This window comes from Furipterus horrens, unplaced genomic scaffold (genome assembly GCF_987537825.1).
Source record: "Furipterus horrens unplaced genomic scaffold, mFurHor1.1.pri manual_scaffold_4, whole genome shotgun sequence".
Taxonomy (NCBI): Eukaryota; Metazoa; Chordata; class Mammalia; order Chiroptera; family Furipteridae; genus Furipterus; species Furipterus horrens.
Window position 1 is genome coordinate 51,377,153 of NW_028327174.1, and position 25,241 is coordinate 51,402,393.

Sequence of the window (25,241 nt, forward strand, 5' to 3'; positions counted from 1 at the left end):
ATCACCTCACACCTGTCAAAAGGGCTATTATCAAAAAAATCAATAAATAACAAATGTTGGCCAGGATGCGGAGAAAAGGGAACCCTCATGCACTATTGGTGGGATTGTAAATTGGTGCAGCTACTATGGAAAATAGTGTGGAGATTCCTCAAAAAAGTTAGAAATAGAGCTTCTGAGGCAGGGGAGGTTAGGGGTGGAGGGACTGAGCAAAAAGAAAAAAGGACTCATGGACATGGACAACAGTGTGCTGATTGCTGGGGGGAGAGGGTGTAAGGAGACTAAATGGTAATGGGAAAAATATACAACAAAGATTAAATCAAAAAATAAATAAAATAAAATAAAATAAAATAAAATAAAATAAAAATAGAGCTTCCATACCACCCAGCAATTCTACTTCTGGGTATTTATCCAAATAAAACAAAAAAGCTAATTAGAAAAGATACATGCACCTCTATGTTCATTGCTGCAACCTATGTTCAGGGACGCAACCTAAGTGGCCATCCATAAATGAGCTGATGAAGAATATACACAGTGGAATATTACTCAGCAATAAAAAAGAACGAAACCTTGCCATTTTATAACAACATGGAAGGACCTTGAGGGTGTTATTCCTAGTGAAATAAGTCAGTCATTTGGAAAGTGACTGACAAATACTATATGATCTCATTTATATGTATGTGGAATCTAAAGAACAAAAAAAGGAACTCATAGATACAGAGAACTGATTGGTAGTGACCAGAGGTGGGGGTGGGGGATGGGCAAAAGGGGTGGCAGTGCTAAGAAAATAAAAAGACAAGCCACAGACTAGGAAAAAGAATTTGCAAATTATATATTTGATAAATGCCTTAGAATACAAAAGAATTCTTCACAACTCAGTTTTAAAATGGGCAAAAGATTTAAACACTTTATCAAATAAGGTATACAGATGGCAAATGAGCCTATTAAAAGATACTCAACATCATTAAACATCAGGGGAATGCAAATTAAAAGTACGATGAGCCCTGGCTGGGTGCTCAAGTGGTTGGAGCATCATCCGGTACACCAATAAGGTTGTGTGTTTAATCCCTAGTTGGGGTGCATACAAGAGACAGCCTATCAATGTTTATTTCTCATATCAATATTTCTTTCTCTCTCTCTAAAAATTAATTTTAAAAAATATCCTCGAATGAGAATTTTTTTTAAATGAGAGACCACTATGCACCTTCAAAATTGCTAAAATAAAAAAGACAACCATTCCAAGTGTTGGTGATGAAGTGCAGCAAATATACCTCTCATACACTGCAAGTGGAAATATGAAATGGTACAACCAGTTTGAAAAACTATTTGATAGTTTCTTAAAAAGTTAAACATACACCTATATTCTACTCATAGCAATTTATCCAGGAGAAATGTGTTGCAGGAAGACAGATTTCTGGGTAGGGGCATTCTCATGCCCCACCACCCAGGTGGCATTCCGTGACTCAGGAGACGATGAGCAACTCTCGTCTCCGCCTTCGGCTTTAGGCTGTCGAGGCCACTGAGTCATGGAATCCTGGGTAAAACAGGTTCTGTTGTGTACTCCATCTGCTTCCTTGTTAATGAAGTCTTAACATGAAGCTGGCCTTGAGGATTAGTGAATCTGCCTTGCTTCCTTGATAGGTGCTAGCTAAACCAGGAGTTACCCTGGCCGTATTTTACATATTAATGCTACTGTAAGAATTCTTTCACTTGTAAAATTCTCCTGTTGTTGGCTGGAATGTCACATCCCCCGTTCTATTTTTAGTAACTTTTGAAACCCTAATAAAAAGAGGATGAGGCTTCCCGCTCTCCGCTAATGGTCTAAGCGAGCCACAGCCCTCCGTTCGTTACTGGCCAATAATCCTGCCTGCCGGATTTATTTCAGCGTCCGAAATCACAACCCACGCAACAGAAATGAAAGCATACGTCCATACAAAGACTTGTATACTTGCTCAAGATAGCTTAATTTGGAACAGTGGAAGCCCAGCAACAACCCAAAGATTCATCAGCAGGTGAATGGATAAACAAACTGTTGTACATCAATGGAATATGACTTGGCAATAAAAGCAATGGTTATGTGCAACAACATGTGGATGACTCTCAAAATATGTTGAAAGAACCCAGACAAAAAAGTACATATTCTGTGATCCCATTTACATAAAATTATAGGAAATGCAAACTCATCTCTAGTAACAGAAAACAGATCAGTGGTTGCCTCTGGATGGCGAGGGCAGGAGGGAGGGATCACAAAAAGGCAAGGGGAAACTTTTGGGGCTGATGGACATGTTCATTATCTCTATTGAAGTGATGGTTTCACAGGTATGTACATAATGTATCAAAACTTATTAAACTGTACACTTTAAATATGTGGTTTATTTTTTCATTTAATCAAAAGTATATATATATATATATATATTTTTTTTTTTTTTTACATTCAGTATTATTTTGTATTAGTTTCTGGTGTACAGCATTGTGGTTAGAAATCACACGCTTTACAAAGTGTTCCCCCTATATTTCCAGTACCCTCCTCGCACCATACATAGTTATCACAGTATTATTGACTGTATTCCCTAAGCTGTACTTTGCACCCCATGACTACTCTAACAACCAGTTTGTACTTCTTAATCCCTTCACCTTTCTCATGGGAGTTCCCCAACCCCCCTCACCTCTGGCAACCATCAGTCTGTTCTCTGTGTCTATGAGTCTAAATATTTGCAGTTTATTGTATGTTAATTCCACCTCAAAAAAGGCTGTTAAAATGGAATAGATGTTATATTTATAATATGCATGTAGGGTATTACAAATAATGAAATAACATTCTTCGTATCTATCACCCAGTTTTTAAAAGTAAAATGTAATCAGGCTCTGCAAGAGGCAACCAATGTTTCTTTCTTCCCTCTTCCCGTCTCTAAAAAATTTTCAAGAAAGAAAGGAAGAAAGAGAGAGAAACTTGTGTTTTAAAAGATGAGCAGCCCAAAACAGTGATTTAAAAATAATTTTGTTGAGTTAGGGTCTGAGAGTCTCAGCACAATGCGAAAAGGGGAAAAAATTCTTGTTAACTGTGGCCAGTAGGCATGTCCTTTCCATTTCCTTTGCAAAAAACACTGCGGGGGGGGGGGGGGGGGGGGAGGCAAGGAGGGCAGAGGGGAACAGGAGGAGGGATTGTTGTAATAAAGGTCACTCGGCTGCCTTCTTCTGATATAGTTTAACCAGGCTCCACCTACGGACTCTTGTTTTCTTTACAGAAGGCATTGGAAGACCTGGATAGGGAATACGTACTCTGTGCGTAGAAAACAGCTGCTGGAAACTAGCAGCAGTTTCCAAACCCGGAGAAGGGGACGCAGGAAGATTTGGAAAAAGGGATTGTAATCACCTTTCCTTCTAAGGAAAAGCTGGGAACCTTCTCATGTTGCTTCAAGAAAACAAAGTTATGAGTCAGCTTTTGCCAAAAGTTTATTAATTGGGTGAAATGGGCCTTTTACTCATGACCTGACCTCTCCTGCAGCTTTCGGTTGTCGCACAGCCAGTTCCTCCTCTGAAGCTGATGGGCTCTGGAATGTGGCCAAACCCCACCTCCTGCAATTAAAGGAGTCAGGTCTCTGAACTGGCTGTTTTTTCTCTTCTGGGTGATGGCGCTTACCATCTCTATCCTCCGGCTGGCTGTCTGCATCCTGGCATTTCCCCTGTACTTGCTGAGCTTTCTGGGCTTATGGAACTGGATATGCAAAAAATGGTTCCCCTACTTCCTGGTGAGGTTCAGTGTGATGTACAACACACAGATGGCGAGCAAGAAGCAGGAGCTCTTCAGCAACCTGCAGGAGTTTGTGGGTCCCTCCGGGAAGCTCTCCCTGCTGGAGGTGGGCTGTGGCACCGGGGCGAACTTCAAGTTCTATCCGCCTGGATGCAGGGTGACATGTGTAGACCCCAACCCCAACTTTGAGAAGTTCTTGATCAAGAGCATTGCCGAGAATCGACACCTGCAGTTTGAGCGCTTCGTGGTGGCTGCCGGGGAGAACATGCGCCAGGTGGCCGACGGCTCCGTGGATGTGGTGGTCTGCACGCTGGTCCTGTGCTCCGTGGAGAACCAGGAGCAGATCCTCCAGGAAGTGTGCAGAGTGCTGAGGCCGGTGAGTGACGGGGTGTGAGGAGGACTCGTTAGTAGCAAACACTATCACCAAGGGCAGTCCTTTCAGTTTCAGGTGAATTAAACATTCTAATGTAAAAAGTACACTAGAAAAGACACCATTGAATTCCTTTAAATCTTAGAGTGGGAAAGAAGCTGTAAAGGGAAAGATTGCTAAATCTGAATACTGCACATAAAATTGTAAAACTGCAGAAAAAAAAAACTACTGTAAACAGCGTTAAAGAACAAGAACTTAGAAAAAGTATTTGCCAGGGATAATAGACAAAGGGTTTAACTTCATATCAAAAGACATTACAAGTCAAAGGTCAGTAGGATTTTTTAAATCAATAAAAACATATGAGAGACAGTTGGTGAGTCCTGTGGCCATCGCGGGAGAGGGGAGAGCCCAGCCGGCTGGAGGCCCAAAGCCCCACAGCCCCATGCCCACTGCCACTCACGCTGCAGTGCCGACTCCCCACTGAGCGGTGGCGCCTGAGGGGCGGGCGGGAGCAGCTGGGTGCCTGCGACTGGCTGCTTCTGCTCCTGCAGCTCCGCTGCTGTGGGCCCGGCCAGGGTCCGGGCTGTCCCTGACCAAGACCTTAGTCACATGAACAAGGAACCTCCTGCGCCTGCTCAGCAGCTGCTCCCGCAGCCGCCGGGCCCCAGCTGGCCCTGGCCAAGGAGTTGCGTTCTTTACAAATCTGAGGCCGGACCCTCCACCAGCAGAAAGATTACGGCTCGCTTTCTTGCGGTGGTCTGGAACTGAACCCATAACAGGTCTGAGAAAGGACTCACACCAGCTGGCCCTGTTCATACCAATAAAGAAGATCCAGATACGGAAACTAATTTGGGATTTGGCCATGCACTTATCGGTGCCATATCAGTTATCACTGTCTCCGAACTGGTTGATGAGACTTTTTTTTATAGCTGCCATTATGGCAATGCGCTATAACCATTTGACAGTGTCGGCTGCTGCTATGCTTGTCTTGAGCTTAAGACCTGCTAGCTTATCAATATCAGTTTTGTTTGACTATTGCCACCACAGCCATCCCCAGGGGGTATATACCTACTCTGTTTCAACTGCATTATTTGCCATTTTTGGCATTCCAATGCTTTGAGAAGTCTTAGAGATGAGTCCAGATGAAGGTGAAGAAAAACTGGAAGTTCAAGCAACATTTTTTTAAAATGATGAAGAATTCCAATGAACCACGCTCTTAAATGGACCAGATGTTGAAATGGGTTCAAGCACAATACCGCAGAAAAAGTGGCCGCATTTTATTTCACCCATGCTTGTGCAAGCACTTACATTACCATTCTTAGCAGAGCGGGGTGATCACTCTCACCTGACTGCGATAGTTTGCGCAGCTAGAGGGACTGCTACGGTGTAGCAGGGGGAGGAACAGCGGGACACCGCTAATACACTGGATGAGCTCTAACTGGAGGAAAAATGATAGCACAAGAGAAACCTCTGTCGGAACTGTGACAATCATAGGAGGCCTCGTATTTTTGGTATTTGCTACATTATTTATAAGTCCCGATTCTGGTTTTCAACAAGCTCTTTATTCATTTGTATTTAGTTTAAGATAGATAACTCTTCTGTTTACATACATAGTGTACATTGAAACTAAAAGTGATTAAAATATTGTAAAAAAAAAAAAAAAAAAAAAAGAAAAGACAAGACAAGAACGAAGCCCTGGCTGGTGTGGCTTAATGGATTGAGTCCCGGCCTGCGAACCAAAGGGCGCATGCCTGGGTTGAAAGCCAGGTCCCTGGCTGGGACATTGAGAAGCAATCACACATTGATATTTCTCACCCTCTTACTCCCTCCCTTCCCCTCTCTCTAAAAATAAATCAATAAAATCTTTAAAAAGGAAAGAAAGAAAGAGCAGGAACCAAAATACAAATAAAAATAGCCAATTACATGATAAAGGTGCTCAACCTTACAATTAAAGAACAAATTAAAGCAAGATACTATTTTTACCTACTATACTGTCAGAGTCTTTTATGGTCACACTGGAGAAAGTGCCCTCTTTGGAGGGCAATTTGATAATATCAAATCATTTTATTTTATTAAATTTATTGAAGTGACACTGGTTATTATATAGGTTTAAAATGTACTTTTCTATAATCATGTATATTGCATAGCATGTTTACCACCCAAAGTCAAACCTTCAGTCACCAGCATTTGACCCCTTTATCCTTTACTACCAACCTGCGCTCTTCCCCTCTGGAAACCTCCATACTGCTGTCTGTGTCTATGAGTTTTTTATACGTTTTGTTTGTTCATTTGTTGTTTTCTGTTTTAACTCCCACGTATAAGTGAAATCATACAGCTCTTGACTTTTTCCATCTGACTTATTTCACTTAGCATGATATTCTCAAGATCCATCCATGTCGCAAATGGCAGCATTTCATCTTTTCTATGGCCAAGCAGTATTCCACTGTTCATATGTTCCACACCTTATTTATCCACTCATCAACTGAAGGACACTTGAGTTGTTTCCATGTCGTGGCTACCATGAATAATGCTGCAGTGAACATAGGGGTACACATAGCTTTACAAATATATGTTTTCAAATTTTTCATTAGATACCCAAAAGGGTGGTTGCTGGATCATATTGTAACGATATTCTTAATATTTTGAGAATTTTCCATATTGCTTTTCATAGTGGCCATGTCAGTTTACATTCCCACGAGCAGTGAATAAGGGTTCCTTTTTCTCCATAGCCTCTCTAACATAGAAGAAAACATAGGTACTAAACTTAAGGACCTTGGTCTTAGAGAGGATTTTATAAATTTGACCCCAAAAGCAAGGAAAGCAAAAGCAAAAATATCATAACTTAAGGTGCACGTACTCTTTTACCCTGTATGAATTTACCCCATAGCTATATGCACAAATGTGAAAAAACCCATATGCAAAAATATTCATTACAGTTTTTGTAATAGCAAATTACCTAGGAGTTCATCAATAGGAGGCTATTCAAGTAAATTGTCCCATAGTATAAAGAAGTTCTTTGCAGTTGTTTAAAATAACAAGGAAGAATTATCTATGTTGATATGAAAAAGTCCCCAAGAGATAATGTTAAGTGAAAAAATCAAAGTGTAGAATATGATGTAGAATACAAACCTATTTGTGTGTGTGTGGGGGGGTGATATACCTAAATATGTATTTATGTTAATGGGAATGACAGACAAGAAATCATTAGCAGTGGTACCTCTTGGGAATGGGCTGGGGCAGGGGAAGAATTACTTTTCATTTTATACCTTACTGCATAGTTTGAAATTCTTAATACCACTATGCAATTTCCACATATTACCTTTATTATTTTTAAAAACTAGTTTAAGATAGTTTTATTTTAAATATAGTTGAACATAAATTATGGATATCTTAACATTTGAATTCACTTTTCTAGGAGAAAAAGGTGTTCTGCGATCCCTGTTTTATTTTCTAATAGAGGAAGTTCTTGGGAAGAAAAGGACTTGAAGATGGGGTTTACAGGCAATTATATAATTTTGTCTTTGGCTCAAGGATAGGCCGACATCAAAGTAATAAATGAAAAAGGTCCATTTCTTATACCCAAAAGCTGGGGTCTTGTGCCCTATGCCTGGACACTAACTGGGCATAGTTAGTAGATGGTTTGTTCACAGTGTTACTAATCTCACAACACCCCTGCAGACCTCTCTGCTTTATAGTACTGATAATACTCATAAGGGATCATGTTCTTGGTAGACCTCCTTTGCTCCTGTGAAGCATCCACTCTCCGCTGAATAAAACCAGGAGCTTTATTACACTGTCATTTAATCCTCACAACAGTCCTTTAAAGTGGTATTGTTTTCATGTTGGGTTGAGAAAACACTCAAGAGAGGTTAAGAAACTTGCTCAAAGTTACACAGCTAGTAAGTTTTACTTTAATACAAATATTCTTACCGCTGCTCCACACTGCTTGTCACCCGGGCTTTTTATCTCTCTGACTTCAACATTTCTACCACTTTGCTAGCTGTTCTTCCTCCACCCATACCTAAATACTGCAGTTTCTCTTTTGATTCTCATTGCACCTATATACCACCCTGGGCAATCTCACTCACCCCCAAAGTTTTCAACTACCAGGCATACATACTGGTTTCCAAATCAAACTATCTTGCCCAGTTGCCTCCTCTAATCCCAAACTACACAGCCAGCTGCCCACCTGACAGTCACCTGTACTCTCTGGAGGGCAGTATCGACCTCCCAGACCTGGTCTCCTCCTTTCTCTCCTGTCCTGTTCCATTGGGGGGGGGGGGTGTTGGGGGGTGTTTAAACAGGAAATTTCAAGTTTTCCATTAATGAATACAGATCTTAGACTTACCCAGAGAATTTGGGGGAACCCCATGTCTTAACTTTCTGCCTGGGATAGCCAAGACTAGGGGAGCTAGAAGAGGCTAAGAACAGTGAGGCAGTCACTATGGGTCTGGGAGGTGACTGCCGGGCCCCTTCCCTCCTACGCATCTCAGAGAAAGGCAGAAAAAACTCCTAAGGATCTCCTAGTAACATGTATCCCTTATTGTGTCCAGACTTGACCTATATTTACAGGACAGTCCTAGATGAAAGCAGCACTTGCAAATTCCTACATGACAGTAATTTACAAAGGGCACCCACTGATTGAATAAAATGCCTATTCACAAAAATTAGTGTGAATTCAGTAACGCTTTTAGATGATTCAGTATTTTAATTAATCATATTTACATTCTTGTGACAATGGTACAAAAGTATATGACATGGTTATTCAGTCTCCGGCAGTGCTTGGTGTGGATTCAGCCTTTCCCCTAGGTTTGCAAAGCAGAGCCTGAGAACAATTTTCACATGAATTAAAAGATTTTTTTTAACTAAAAGAAGTAGAGATTTTTTAAAATTATTTGTTTATTTATTTTTATTTTTAGAGAGAGGGGAAAGGAGAAAGAGAGAGAAACATCATTGTGTGGTTGCCTCTCACTCGCACCCCCAATTGGGGACCTGACAACCTAGTCATGTGCCCTGACTGGGAATCGAACCAGTGACACTTGGTTCTTAGGCCAACGCTCAATCCACTGAGCCACAGCAGCCAGGGCCTAGAGATCTTTTAAGAGTAATTAAAAGGCAAATAACAAACTGGGGAAAAACAGTTGTAGTATAGCTTTATCATACTAAAAGTCCTTACTAATTAGTAAGAAAAAAACCAACACCCTATTAGAAAACTGATAAAGGACATCAACAGGCAAATTAGAAAAGAAAAAATCCAAATAATCAATAAGGTTTAGTAAAAGATGGTGTATCTATTAAGAATATTAAAGACATGCATAGTATTGAAAATGAAATACCATTTTACCCATCAAATTAACAAAGATAACAGGGGAGAAAAAAGTAGTCAGGAGAGTTTATTGGGAACAGGCACTCACATCCATTGCTAGTATGAATATAACTTTGCTACAACTTTTCCAAAGGGCAGTATGACAGCCTGTGCCAACAGCTTTTAAGAGGCACAGACTTTTGACTCAGCAAGTCTACTTTTTTAGCAAGTTATTTATTTGCAAAGAATGGTCACAAAGATTTATGGGTAAGGGTAGTCACTGTAACCATATTTAGAACAGAAAAATTGGAAATAACCTAAATAAGAATAGTTAAATAACAGATGGTACCTTCAGTGGTGTGAAATATTGCGTAAGATTTCAAAATTATGTTTTAGAATAATATTCAGATACATAAATAAAATCAAGTGGGTTACAAAAACAGAACATATACTTCAATCCTTGTTTTAGGGGAAAAAATACATCTTCCTATATAAACGTACACACATAAAACCTTAACAATAGTTATCATGAGGTGATGGAATGGTAGTTGATTTTTTAAAACTTTTCTGTATTCTCTAAATGTAAAAAAAAGTTTTTAAATAAACATATTGGTGAGACAGTACTGCCAGCCTCTGGAGCCTAACCACTGAGGTTCAAAACCTGATTCTGACCTTTACAGGTCTTGTAAACTTAGGCAGGTTGCTTATTTTCTGTGTGATTACTTTCTCAGTTCCCACAGCTATAAAGATAAGAATGATAATACTACTACTTACCAAATAAGTTTATTGTGAGGATCGAGTTAACAAGTGATAGGCCTTCAGGAGATAGCACCTTGTATGCAGTAACTGCTTTAAGTGTTAGCTATTATTATGTATGTATTAAGTATTGCTTTATGATCAGGAAATAGAAATGTTAATAACTGCTTTAGGTTGGCAGTTCTGAGTACAGCTTGACAGAAAATGAAACTATTCCCCAAAATGATGTCTTGGTAAGCTTTAACTTATCCCTGTCTTCTCATGAAGTTGACCTCTGGGGCCACTGAAATCTGATGCTTCAATCATCTTATAAATCTGTTTTCCCCAAACTAAAATCCTTGAAATGCATTTCCTTTGCTCTTTTTCAGGGAGGGGCTTTTTATTTCATGGAGCATGTAGCAGCTGAGCGTTCAACCTGGAACTACTTCTGGCAGCAGGTCCTGGATCCGGCCTGGTACCTTCTGTTTGATGGATGCAACCTTACCAGAGAGAGCTGGAAGGCCGTGGAGCAGGCCAGCTTCTCCAAGCTGAAGCTGCAGCATGTACAGGCCCCGCTGTCCTGGGAGGTGGTGCGCCCTCACATCTACGGATATGCTGTGAAATAGCGCGCGTGGGGTGTAGAGAGCTGAACAAATGGCTCGAATAATTTAAGGCTTCAGTTTTATACTTAAAATACTAACTGGGAGAAGAGAAACCCTTTTTTAGGTAAAGTGGAATTTTATCCCCAAAAGTTTACTTTATACTATTTAGCCATTTTCTGTTGTCTCCCCCACACCTCCCGCAAAAAATAACAACAAAAAAAAAAAACCAGCTTTGAACTCCCCTTTAAAAGAAGACAGCGAGCTTTGATCATTGAAGTCTACCTTTACTCCCAAACCTTAGTTTATTCAATAACTTCAAAATGTTTTCTACTGTCTTATTTGTTACCCAACAGATTTGAATCTCACCTCCTCTTTTGAGAGCTTGGTGAAATAAGCAGTTAAATAATGCAAGAAAAGACTTTGAAAAAGGAGAAATAAAAAGATCTTAATGACTCAGAAACTGAATAAAGAAAGAGTAGTTGAAAATCCAAATCTAAATAGCACAGATCTTTTAAAGACATCTGAACCTCTTTGTTCTCTTAGTGTCACTGTGCTGGCTTTCAAAATTAATGTTCCTGGATGTCACCCTAGTTCTGTCATATCTTTTATTCCACTGTCCATCAAAGTGTATTGTTCTGCATTCCAGTCTTAAGTTCTTAAGGTGAGAATTATATCTGACACTTTTGTATATCCATGAAACTATGAGACAATTAAGTGTCTTGGATTTATTTTCCTTATAATCTAGCATATACTTTGCTGAATGCAGTAAATTGCAGGCAAGGAAAAGACCCACTGTAATTAAGAAAACCTTGTATAATTAGGGACACTTTGTAAGAGCCCCTAAAAACCAGGCAGTCTGTGAGTCTGCAAAGAAATAGACAAGTATTTTTTGGATTATTTGGATCAAACTTCCACCCCTATCCCAAGATGATGTCTTTGTTCTTAGCAACATGGAAACCTCTGGAAATCGTCACAAGTGCTTCAAAAACAAGAGTTGGGTTGATCAGAGGGTTTAAGAGTAGGATTTTCAGCAATAGTTTGCATGTATTTTAATAAATTTAGTGTATTTTCTGAGATGATTTTGCAAAGGGACTATTTTAAATATCAAATCAGTCAATAAATTCGTATGCATTTTAGGAACAGAAATAAAGTAAATGAATTATGTATTTGCTGGCTTGGTTTCACTTTTCTTCATGTCTCTGGGAGGACTTTTCTTCCTCATGGAAAGTTAAGCTATATGAACATACAGATTTTTCTTCCGCCGAGTAGCTATAAACACAGCTAGCAGATTTTAGAAGAACCAATTTTGTAAGGATCAGAATGCATTTTGAAAAGTTAAGTTCAAAGACCTCATTTATGAAATCTATAGAGCAGAAAGAAAGCTTGCTATTCTCTTTTGAACATGAAAACAGTTATTGTTACTGTGAGAGTGGGACACTCATCTAAGGCATCCGTGCAATGGAACATGAATCTCCTGCCTCTACAGTCCCCACAGTAGGAACCTTCTTAATCTACCCACCTCACTATTGATTGAATTCCCAGTCAGGGCACATGCCTGGTTTGCAGGTTTAGTCCCTGGTGGGGGCACATATGAGAGGCAAACGATTGATATTTCTCACATCACTGTTTCTCTCCCCGTCTTTCTCCCTCCCTTCCCCTCTGTCTATAAATAAATAGCCACAGGTTGACATGACGAAATGTTACTGGTGTGTTGAATGTAAATAATAGTACAAGGTACTAGGCACATTCTTACCAATTCCTTCTTGCGTAAGTGGTTTGGCAAATATTGCCCTCTCCTTCTATGGACAACATTGAGGTGTAGAGAAATAAATAAATGAAGTTTTTGACATTCCACAAGTTTCAGAGCAAGTTTTAGAAGCCGTGATTCCCAAGACCACAAACCTGTTTTGACTATAACTGCTAACATTAACTTCTTACTGCTTTCCTCTTCAGGCCCAGAACACACATATGTATGATCATTCCAATAACCAGTTGAGGAGTGAGTCTCAATTGGTTCTTACTGACAACACTGGGTCACAAGCCCTTCCCTGAACCAGTCATGATCAGATGGGTTGGATTATGCTGACAATCTCAAGTACAGGTTCCAGAGTTCCAGCCCTGGGGCTGAGCACGCCCAGACCATGTGAACTGAGACAAGGAGGGCTGCGCATCATCCAGATGAAAACAAGGGCCTGTGACTGGGGAAAGTGGGAATGGATGCGGGGAAGGCAGACCACAGATGCCCCGTATAAGCTCATTGCTGTATTTCTGCTTTCCTGACACACAGTGCTGTCCTTACAACACTGGCTTCTCAGTGGGTACCTGCATGCAATGAGGAAAATAAAAGACAAAATGATGCTGGCTTGGGCATTAAAGTGATCAAGGTCAAGCCCTGGCTGTGTCATTCATTGACTGTGGGACCTTGAGCAAGTTACTTCTCTAGTCTCACTTTCTTCATCTGTTAATGGAGATAATAGCTACCTCAAGGGTTATTGTGAGGCATTAATGCAGTGAAGTACTTGGTGCTTAATAAATGTTGAATTTTAGTCAACAAATACGTGAGTGCCTACTGTGTACTCTGCTCTTGGTGCTTGGCTTCGAGCCCTGACTGAGCTACCCCTGGTCCCTGCCTGTATGGGGGACACAGCTGCAGTGACACTTTCTGTGCGGTAGCGCTGGGGCACCAGAAAATGGGATCTGACCCCACCCAGGAGGAAGAGGATCAGAGGCCTCCTTGAGGAAGTGGCTTCTGAGCTGGATTCCAGGAGTTGAATATAGAGTATTTCAGCCTAATGGAACAGCTTGTGCCACAGACAAACGAAAGGAGAAAACACCATATATTCAAGGAACCAAAAGAAAGCTGGTGCAGCTGGGCACCAAAGCCTGGAAGGCGGGTTCTGGGATGACTATTTCCATCAGCTTCTTCCTAATTTTAAGAACCTGGAACCATGAGCCCAACACTTATTTTAAAGGCTAACAAAAAAACAAATTAAAATTTATTTTATTTATATTATAAAACATTCTGTTCTTAAGTGTTCTGTTTCTTCTGAATTCCTACATGCTTTATACTTGAACAGAAACTGAACCCCTGCATAACAGCTCTTTTTGTACTCTTGATCCTAACATAAGTCTCTCCCATTAGTATTTCTTTGGAAAACAGAACTTAACATAACTGAAATTTAATTCTTGTTTCTCTGTTAAGGCAACTCAGAGTGTAATGCATCATGGCACACTAATGGTAACAAAAGCAGAAGACAAAACTGTTCAGTGTTATTTTATCTCAATATTTAAAACCTAAAGCCCTGCTGCTGTGGCTCAGTGGATTGAGCATCGGCCTGTGAGCCAAGTGTCGCTGGTTCGATTCCCAGTCAGGGCACATTACTAGGTTGCATGTCAGGTCCCCAGTTGGGGGCATGAGTGAGAAGCAACCACACAGTGATGTTTCTCTCCCTCTCTTTCTCCTTTCCCCTCTCTCTAAAAATAAACCAACAAATAAATAAATTATAAAAATAAATTAAAAAATAAAAAATAAAAAAATGAAATAAAACCTAAAGCATTCAGGCTACATTAATAACCAGAATTCCCTGAACCATGGAGCCACCAGAAAATCAGGGGCGGAGATCATGTTAACTGACACAAGAAATGAACATAAGAGTAGCCAATGTCCCCAATTTCTAGATAAATTTTTAAAATATAGTAATATGCCAATCATGAAAAGCATTATTTTGCTTCTAAAGGAAACTATTTGGGAATCTGAAGAGAATTACATGGGAACAAGAAAAATTACCATTCACAATTTACTATTCCTTAATAGTAAAAATCTCTTATTGTTACAGAAACAGGAGTGTTCCAAAAAACCCCAGAGTTTGCGGCTGGGGGATGGGGAGAAGGAAGCAGCTTTCAGAATGCCTCCACATGCCTGAGGCTGGTGGCTAGTGTCTTTTTTTATGCAAAATGGCTTTAATGCATCCAAAGCCTCAGGTAGATGGGAGGGGACTTGGACCAGGGGACGGTATGGAGAAAGCACACAGATCCTGCGTGAGGTTCTGTGAATGGTCAGAACTGGTTACCTCATCCATTGCATCAGAGGACGTAGTCAGGGGTTTAAAAATAAGCGGCAGACATTTTAGCCAGGCCGACTGTGCGGATTTGACTGAGGCTGAGGCTGACTGTGAATTTAACTGGGACTGACGATGCAGTTTTAAGGAAGGAACATACCTTGCTGCTTTGAAAAGGAACAGACTGACCATGTGGATTACAAAAGGACTAACTAAACAGTTTACAAGGAGGCTGAGAATCCACGAGGTTCTGGATTAAAAGCTGGTGGACATGATAACACAGACGAGGTCTCCCCAATCAGAATTGAATGATTGGCAGCTACTGGTAAAGCTGAACTGTGTTTGGAAAGTAGGGAAAGGGTTTCTCTGACTTTTCTAAAACTAGCCTGGTTTGGCAGGGGGGGAGGCAAGGATATGTGTTTATAGGTGTTTTAAAGAACATCAGACTTAACAACAGAAATCCGCAAATAACTAAATCTTTATAACTGTTAAATAAACAATTCTTTTTCTTTTCACTAAACCCTGGTATTGAGAGTTATAATTTTGGCGGCGGGCAATCGGGCCCCTAACTAAAGAGCCCGTGGGTTTGTTTTCAATTGGAGCAGCCCAGGGGTTCTGTAACATTATGCCCAATAGACTTAACTCAGGCTGAGTCCTCAATCTTTAAAATGTTATCTGACACTGATGTCAACCTTTTCCTTGAAATGACCCTTTTATCCTGTAACTCTGATAGCTAGTAATAAAAATTTTCATTTATTATGTACCTTCTTTATGCCAGGCACTAACTTTTTACATAATTATTTCATATACTACTCAGAATTCTACAAGGCAGGTATGGTAATCTGCTTCTGACAAATGAGAAAGCAGACCAGTGATGTTCTGTGACTTGTCCCAGGCCATACAGTGAGTGAGCACATCTGTCTTCCCATGTAGTTTACCTGTCTGGGAAGCCCAGGTCTCCCCACAATGCTGCACGGCTTCTGGAGGTCTTCAGAATCCAAGTCCCTGTAACTCTGTCTCTTCCCTCCTCTACCACTTCACTGTGAATTGTCTCCTAAGACTCACTCGGTCTGTGTTCAATGCCTTGAGCCTAATACTTTGAGGTTGTGAACTATCACCTGCATGAAAAGGATTCCTAAACCTCCCACTTTGCCATTCCTTTGATATTTAGAATTTAACACATCAAAAACAGAATTCACTGTGTACTTCCCTACATCAGCAACAGTTTCCAACTTCCTCAGTACCTACGATTATTTCCCAAGTACCAGATAAAGCAATGCCCTTCAGAAAGCATTCGTTGGCTGTTTAAAGAAACTTCATCTTTGAGAAATCTCCTACCACTCACTAATACCTGTTGATGTGGTATCACATCACCAATCTCGTCTTCCTTTCTTCTAGTGCCAAACACAGTGCTTACTTACTACACAGCAGGTGCTCAAAAAGCATTTACTGACAAATTCATTGTCAAGCCCTGTCTCTTCTACATAAATCTGTTAGTCCTTCCTACTGCATTCCCACTGCCACCATCTTAGTCTGAGAACTAATGCCTAAACGATCACACGTATAGACTGAGTGGCGATGCCTGCGACAACAAACCGTTTATGTAGGAACTTGTCAGTTTTTGCATGATTCAAGGATATGACAGAAAAGTAGCTCTGAGGTGAAGGGGAGAAACTACATGTGGATACAACAGCCGAGAAACACTCTACTTTTGCAACTGACTGAACCTTCTTTGCCCCCTTCACTCGATTCACCCCACCAACATAGCATGGAAACATAGAAGCTCAGCAAACAAGTCTCCTGGGGTATGAAGAAGTGGCTTCCTGGACAGGCACCAATATCTGATCCAAATCATAATCTCTCAAACCAGAAAATGCTTCAAACTGGTCACCACACCTCCATGCCTTCACCACCCTGGTCTTCATGCTCATAATTTCCAGAACAGGTGTTTCAAATTTTTAATTAATTTATTGATTTTTAGAGAGAAAGGGAGAAACATCGGTTTCTCATTCCATTTATTTATGCATTCATTGGTTGACTGTTGTCTATGCTCTGACTAGGGACTGGACTCGCAACCCTGGTGTTCTAACCAACTGAGCTAGCCGGCCAGGGCCCAGAACAGTTTAATTTCACCATTCTCACAACTGAAAATCATGAAGGTATCTACTCAACATAACACTCAATGTAAGTTGCTCAACTCTGCATTTAGGATCATCTGTCAACTGACACCCAATGCTTTTTCTAGTCTTGTAGTCCAGTGGTAAAAGCATGGGGTTTGGAGTCAGAATATTTTAATCCAAATCTTATCACACATCTTACTAATATTCTACTTCACTTCGTGTAAGAGGATAACACCAGCTTTGTGTCCTAGGATTCTTGTGAAGATGGAACGAGTTAAACACAAAAGGTGCTTTGTAAACTCTGTAATTGTGAGCGATGAGCACCGGCGCGTCTCGCGGTACCTCACGCTGCTCACAGCCCCACCTCCTCAAGCATCTGCGAGAGGAACAGAACGAGGTTTATTTTTCTATCCAAAAAGATATTTCACTTCAATAAATGTGGTTCTGGAATTCCAACTGACTGGATTATTACACATTATACTGGTTTCTGAAGATTCAGTATAAAGGAATCTCCCATAAAAAATAATTTGGCAACGCTCTCATTTTTGCATCCAACTATAAAAAGTTTGGCCCCTACATGAGATGCACTTGCAAATAACTTCTACACGGAGTGCTGCGGATACAGACATGATTTTCTAAATCCCTCCAATCTTGGCTCCCATTTTATCTGTCAAGCTAAGCAGGTAGTATTCAGACTGTAAAAGAAATAGCACTCAGTTCAAATTCTATCTCATTTCTCAGGTTGAGAACAGATTATTAACTATGCGAGAGAAAGTTTTTTCAAATGTTATTGTCCACCAAAACTTAGGAACAAAGAAATCTAAAAACCTTTTTAAAAAAGCGAAGGCTGCCTTAAAGTATGTATTTATTTATCAATATAAATGATGCCATATATGAAATTGCTTGCCAATGCATACAACCCCATCTGCCCAAATATTAAAAGAAAACATTATTGGAGAATGTGGACACTTGATAAATTGTTAACCTGTCTGCCTACATTTTTGCTGTTGTGCTTTTATTTTCTTCCCTTCAACTAGGTTGCTTTAAAAAGATGACTAAATAAAGTTTCCCTTGTTTATATATATTTTAAAAAGTAAAATTTAATAGAGAAACACTTGCCTTATGCTCACAGAGCACCTGGATGACACATATGTCTGAAAATGTGAGACTCAGGTACAAATGGCACTACCTAATACCAATTCATGGTTTTTATGGGGCCACAAGAGACTCCTTGAGAGTCTGATGAAAGGTACAGAGCTTCTCACTCAAAAAGGTATACAAACAAACATACCATTTGACAGGAAGATAGGCACATCAGGGACCTAAGCATACTGTCATCACCTCCAAAGTGCCACATATGAAATGTTAAACTATGGAGTCCCATTCTTGAAACACAGCCTTCTAGCCTTTCACCTGTTCTTCAGCTTACAGACCTCTAAGGCCTCCACCCGGGCGTAGTCCATCTCAAGTTGCCAGCCGACAGCCAGGCTGGACTCCAGAGGAAATCAAATTCATCATCTTCTACTCATGCCTTCTTTTCCTATTGCCATACAAATCTGCCCATTTCTTTTTTTTTAAGAGGTTTTTTTTTTTTTTAGTATTTTATTCATTTATTTTTTAGAGGGAGGAGAAAGGATGGAGAAAGAGAGGGAGAGAAACATCTATCAGTTGCCTCTCACACACTCCCAACTGGGGACCTGGTCTGCAGCCCAGGCAAGTGCCCTGACTGGAAATTGAACCAGCAACCTTTTGGTTAGCAGGCTGGCACTCAACCCACTGAGCCGCACCAGTCATGGCAAATCTACCAATTTCTGACCATGGGTCTCTTTTACCCCTAATATGCTTCTTATTCCGTATTTTTTCCTTAGTAAATGGCAACACCATTTTTGTCACTGTCACTCAAGCGAGAAACCAGGACATCTACCTAGCTTTCTCTCTCACCTCCCAGTCACACACCATCCCTTCCTTTTCCCTCCTGTTGTTGCTATAAGAAATTACAACAACTTTAATGGTTTAAAGGGGAGGTAAAAAAGGATACAGGGGGATAAATAGTGATGGAAGGAGACTTGACTTGGGGTGGTGAACACAATGCAATATACATACAGATGATGTGTTCCAGAATTGTACACTTGAACCCTATATAACTTTATTGACCAATGTCACCCCAGTAAATACAAATTTTAATGGCTTAAAACAATGTAGAATTATCTTACAGTTCTGGAGGACAGAAGTCCAAAATGGGTCTTCCTGGGCTAACATCAGATGTCACAGGGCTGTCTGTATCCTCTGACGGCCCGAGGGAGAAGCCTTCCCTGCCTTTTCCTGCTGCGGGAGGTCACCCTGATTCCTTTGCATCTTTAAATCTCCATCCATCTTTAAATCTCTCTCTGACGCTGCCCTAACTTGCCTTACACCTTCACTTATAAGGGCCCTTGTGATGACACTGGCCATACCCTGATAATCCAGGAAAATCTCCCACCTCAGGGTCAGCTGGTTAGCAACCTTAAACCCATCTGCAACCTTAATTTCCCTTTGCCATGTAACAGCACATTTGACAGGTTTTGAGGATTAGGATGTTGACCTATCTGAGACTGGGGAGAGGAGGCATTATTCTGCCTACTATATCAGGTAGATCGGAAAAGAAAGAAAAGGCTAAAGAAAACATGTAAATGATAATGGGACCCTTGGTGAGGCACCAACTGGTCTAAACTAACAGAGAGCCAAGGTGAGAACAGTGTGGAATGGCAAAACAGTTCTGGGAAGAACTGCATCGGCGATACAAAGGGACAGAATGCAGTCTGTACAGTCTAGGTTTCCAACGAAAATGAGGCTGCATTTTATAGAGTGGTAAATATTTGTCCCTAACAAATCTGCCCATGCTAAAATTATAATTTCAATTTCTGGAGCCTTCCCATATGATCCCTTGACTCAGAATTCTTTGATTAATCTGGGGATACATTTTAACCTTCCTTAAACTTTTCACAACTTTAAAATAATAAAACCAAACACCTAATGTTTTTTAAATATGAAAAATGGTCCTAAACATATGAAGATATGTTCAGTTTCAATCACAATACAAGAAGTGCTAATTAAAACAACTGTGAGAGACCACTTTCCACATATCAAATAGGCAAAGACTTCAAAAGCCTGACAACACATGTGTCGGGCAGGCCACGGAGAAACAGGTACTTCCGTGTACTGCCGGTGGGAATGCAAGCTCGTACAACTCCTGTGAAACTTGACAATATCTAACAAAACTATGCCCGCATTTACCTTTGATCCAGTAATCTCAATTCTAGGAATTTACTCTGAAGATACACTTCAAACAGTATGAAAATACAGAGGCACAGGTTATGCACAATTGTTTGCAACATTTCTGAGCTAGATGCTCATACATACTTCTGCACAGTGGAGCACCCGCAGCTGGGAAGCAGATGAGGAAGTGCTCTATGAAGTTAAGGTCTAATTTCAAGGATATAATAAGTAAACAAAAGCTATGCTGGCAAAACCACCTATAGTGTGGTACCTTCTCTGTAAAAATAGAAGGGTAAATAAGAAAACACTTATATATATGTTTATTTTTGCAAATAAAATACTTAGGAAGAATAAGCCAGAAACTAGGAAGAAACGAGTAGGTGGGGGGGGGGGGTGTAGAAATAAATGGGAGAGAGGAGTGACGCATTTTCAACTATACCTTTTGTATAGTTTTGATTTTTGGAACCATGTTTATGTTTTACACAAAATACATAAAAGAATGTTTTACATAAAATTTAAAAAGATGGGGACTCTAAAATGGAAAAATAAAAACACCTAACTATTCTAAATAACTAATAACCACATTGATGCATACAGTGAAAAAAATCAACCCAAGCAGCTTTTTTCCAAACAGCTTTATTGAGATATAATTCACATATTATAAAATTTACCTACAGTATACAATTCAGTCATTTTTAGTATACTCAGAGTTTTACAATGATCACCAAATTCTATTTTTAATACATTTTTCAAAACCCACCCGTAAAAGACTCTGTACCCATTAGTAGTCACTCCCTATTTTCCCCACTGCCTCGCAGCCCGAGGCAAACACTAATCTGTTGTGTTGGATAAAAAGTCCATATTTTTTTCTGTAAAATAAAAGACATCTTTCATTTGCACCAATAACTTTATTGCTTTGAATATTTTGATTATTTTGGCTACCTATGTGGTATAATAATGACTGTTCTCAATTAATGTCTTGATTTGACTGCTATCACCTTCAACTGGTCTACCCAACTGTGGATCATTAACCATTGAGAAATCTCAAGCACAAAACTTTGGAAACCACTTTGACACGTTCAATCAGTCACAGCACCTTCTCCACAAACTGCAGTAGTCTTTTTTGTGTGTTTCAGTTGCATTTTTACCTTTCTTGAAATAATAAAGCATAATATACCAAAATGTTGCATATTTTCTTCCATCTTCAATACTAAAATGGCTACACAAAAATTCACCAATTTTTATAAGTTTTTTTTAATGCACACTGATATGACAGCTGTCACAACACAATCTAACAAAATTGTTTCAAATGAAGTTCAAGACAACTAAGCACTACTACAGCCATCTTACAGAAAAAGCCACATGATATTTTTGGCCAACAATACCTTCTGTCTCTAGAGATTTGCCCATTCTGGACATTCATATAAATGGAATCACACAATATGTGTTCTTTTGTGATAAGCATCTTTCATTTAGCATGTTTTTCAATACTCATACATGGTGTAGCATGTATCAGTACTTCATTTCTTTTTCTGGCCAAATTACATTCCATTGTATGAATACATCACATTTATTTCTCCAGTCATCAAATGATGAATGTTTGGGTTGTTTCCACTTATTGGCAATTGTGAATAATGATGCTGCAAACATTTGTGGACAAGTCTTTCTGTAACATATGTTTTCATTCCAAGTGATTTTTGAAGACAGTATTTTGATTGTATTTCCCCTGACAAAGAGCTATAAAAATATTTAACAGGTTTGTTTACAGAGGTATGGGTTAGAAATTCTGAAACTACTTTTTGTGTACTCTACAATTATCCAAACAAAGTCATGTGCCACTTAACAGGGATACATTCTGAGAAATGCATCTTTAGGTGATTTCGTCATTATGAGAACACCACAGACTGGACTCACACAAACCTAGATGGTCTAGCCTATTGCTCCTGAGCTACAAGCCTGTACAGCATGTTACAGTACAAAACAACACGAGATGAAATCAAGCAAAAGAAAAAATTATGCAGTCATAAGACACGATAAACATGAGACACAGGAGGCTGCTACCTGTGTAATGCAGGATACTGTTTTACAGCAAACTTTTTTTTTCTGAGTAGAAAGAATACACTCTAAAATAATGTTAAAAGGTATAGTAAATACATAAACCAGTAACATAATTATCAAGTATTATGTACTATATATAATTGTACAAGTTACACTTTTTTATATGACTGACAGCTCAGTTGGGTTTTTTTTTTTACACCAGCATCACCACAAATATGTAAGTAATGCATTGCCCTATGACCTTAGGACGGTTATAATGTCACCAGATGACAGGAATTTTTCAGCTCCATTTTAATCTTATGGGATCACTGTTATATGTATAGTCTGTCATTGACCAAAACGTCACTCTGCAATACATGACTGTAAATAAATATACCGAGGATAGTGGGAGTCAGGTCTCTCACAGTCAGAAAAAGGAATTACAAATGTAAAAAGGACAAGATTAGATTAGAATGAACCCTGTGGAGTTGGAATGAAATTGGAGATACTACTATGAACTCATGGTTTAAATATAGGTAGTTATTTAGGAATAGAAATAGATACAGACACAGATGTAAATCCTAACCCTGTCTGCTGAGAAGACCTATAAGTAATTATACTCCAGTAACAATTAGCACCTCTAGTGCCCAGAACTTGGTTTCTAAACACTATTCTACACTAAAATGAATCAAGACTCTTTCAAGAAATAGCTGGTTTCAGGGCTGAGGGAGTAAAAGCACAAGTTCAGCCTGCAACAATGTGTTATGCCAGGATATAAAGAAGTGTTTGGCCCTGCCTGGTGTGGCTCAGTGGATTGAGCACCAGCCTGCAAACCAAAGGGTCTGCAGTTCAATTCCTGGTCAGGGCACATGCCTGGGTTGCAGGCCAGGTCTCCAGTTGGGGGTGTGTGAGAGGCAACCAACCAATTATGCTTCTCTCCCTCTCTTTCTCCCTCCCTTCCTCTCTCTCCAAAAAAATTAATAAAATCTTAAAAAAAAAAAAAAAGTGTTCGAAGAATGGTGACATCATATCAATAAGAGCCAGCTTGACGGGACTCACACTAGCCAAATCTGGGACAATTTGACCAACAAAATAAATAATTATAGTAATGGATATGTTACTTAATGAAATAGAAATTCATAAGCCCAACCTGTTATAAATAAATAGGAAATAAAGGAAAGCAATTCCTATAGTAGAACGTCCACTGAAAAATATAAAAGAAATTATGGCTTTAGACAATTACCATTGAGCAAACATAACATTAATTGATTCAGGCAAGGATCATCAATGGATGCTGAAATTCATGGGTAAAGTCTGATAAATAACAGGATATTTGTATAATCTTAAAGTATCTCCTGACAAAATACTTAATAACTGTAAAGGGAAAAAAAGTAACTTTACTAAAAATTTTCACACATTACCTTCATCCAAGTGGCGAAAGCAGTGGTGTAGTAGATAGAGCTGACTCATACCCACTAAACGAGGCACACCTCTTCCCAATTCTGTGTTCAGTGATGGCATGACTACGATGGGAGTATCTACACTGCGGAAATCAGCAAGTGTTACAAATCAAGGCTTTTAATCCCTGGAACACCAACTGTTAGTCATTTATGAGCGTAATACTGGATCAAAGCTTCTACTACCACACAAGATGACTTTATGTGCTTCGGAATATTACACACCAAGGACGATGCAACATTACTTTTGTGGTATTCTGCCAAAAATGATAACTTCATTCTAGTGATGTGAAAGCATCAGAAATAACCTAAATTGAGAGACATTCTACAAAATAACTGGACGGAAGGAAGAAATCATATTTAGAAAAAACATTATAGAGCAAACATGACTAAATGTTAACCAAGGAGAATCTGGGTGCCAGACATGCAGTTTGTTCTTTGTACTGTTCTGGGAATTCTTCTGTAAGTTTGAAGTCATTTAAAAATTAAAAGTTTCTAAGAAAAAAACCCACAAACGCTACCTGGTCTTCTGCCCTACCCTGCGGTCTCTGAGGCTGCAGCTTGAAGAATGCAGTGAATGAGGATTTCGAGGCCTCAAGGTGCCAGAAGGTGCGTAGTCACAGCAGAAGCTGAGCAGCATCCCCCAGCCACGGGGCCTTGGAACCACGAGAGCCTGACTCCCCGCGCAGGCGCAGGGCCACGGCCTCACTCTGCATCTGCCGCCCCGCCCTGCCCTAGGATTGGCTACGGACGCAGGAACATCACATCCTTCCGTGGGGCGCGTGCAGCTTGAGGCTCTGCAGGGACTGCAGGTGTGAGGGCCGCTGCCAGGTGCCTCGGATCAAGCTCGCGGCTCGGCTAATGGGCTGCCCCTCTGGCAAACGCATATTCTGAAAAAGACAAAATTCTTAGCCCTCCGAGAGCTAACCCCACTCCTACCCACAAACCCAGTGTTGTAACCCTATGCCCACTTTCTCCTGGTTTTGAGCCCTGGAGCTGGGTAATAGCGCTCACAGCCACAGAGGGGAGTGGGGAGCTCCTTTGTGAAGACAAAATTAATGGCAACTTCTTCAAAAACCTTAATGTTTTCTTAATGTCTTCAAAGGCCTAATGTCTGTGGGCCTGGTGCTGCTGTTTCCAGTGAGGGCTGTAACAACCTTGGCCAATAACAGCCCGCCACTCCCTCTAGGGGGAGGGGTGCTTATGGCTTTTCCCATCATTTATCAATTAGCTGGAAATTGAGCAAAATGTGCCCAGCCTCAACAAAGCCTGTTCTGATCTACTGCTCTCTGCTCAGGGAACACCAGGAGACAGACATCAGGCGGAGGGGTACGCCAAAGGTATTGTGCTCCTGCCGCTTACGGGTTACATTTTCTGATGGAAGATGATTCATAGGGTGAAGCCATAGTATTTGAATTTTGAGGAGAAAATAGTAAGTTGCACGGATAACAGACTGAAGTGCTGTTAGACCATGTTGATGGCGATTATAGCTGATCTTCCAGTGTCTTCATTCATCCTGTGTAGACAAGGAAAGTTGTTTCCATTGTCTAGCGT

General features: G+C 40.1%; 1 protein-coding gene, 1 long non-coding RNA gene and 1 pseudogene across 2 annotated transcripts; 2 read left to right on the forward strand and 1 right to left on the reverse strand.

The window, feature by feature from the left end:
• Positions 1-3,239: 3,239 nt before the first annotated feature.
• Positions 3,240-11,926, forward strand: TMT1A (thiol methyltransferase 1A). Its single transcript, XM_090273158.1, has 2 exons — positions 3,240-4,124; positions 10,548-11,926. Exons 1-2 carry the CDS (start codon positions 3,627-3,629, stop codon positions 10,782-10,784), a joined length of 735 nt encoding a protein of 244 aa, XP_090129284.1. The 5' UTR covers positions 3,240-3,626; the 3' UTR covers positions 10,785-11,926.
• On the forward strand, positions 4,478-5,707 carry LOC150011753 (putative divalent cation/proton antiporter TMEM165 pseudogene; annotated as a pseudogene).
• An 8,904-nt stretch (positions 11,927-20,830) lies between the features above and the next one.
• Positions 20,831-24,417, reverse strand: LOC150011754 (uncharacterized). The gene is made up of 3 exons (XR_016510461.1): positions 24,209-24,417; positions 23,652-23,768; positions 20,831-21,930 (listed from the first exon to the last, which is right to left on the reverse strand). It is a non-coding gene; the product is annotated as an uncharacterized LOC150011754 (long non-coding RNA).
• Between the last annotated feature and the right edge of the window lie 824 nt (positions 24,418-25,241).

What these genes read in the sequence shown, in the direction of transcription:
- TMT1A (XM_090273158.1), top strand. Translation starts at nt 3,627, where the DNA reads ATGGCGCTTACCATCTCTATCCTCCGGCTGGCTGTCTGCATCCTGGCA. An exon ending in TGTGCAGAGTGCTGAGGCCG is followed by an intron (nt 4,125 to 10,547) that starts GTGAGTGACGGG and finishes GCTCTTTTTCAG; the next exon opens with GGAGGGGCTTTTTATTTCAT.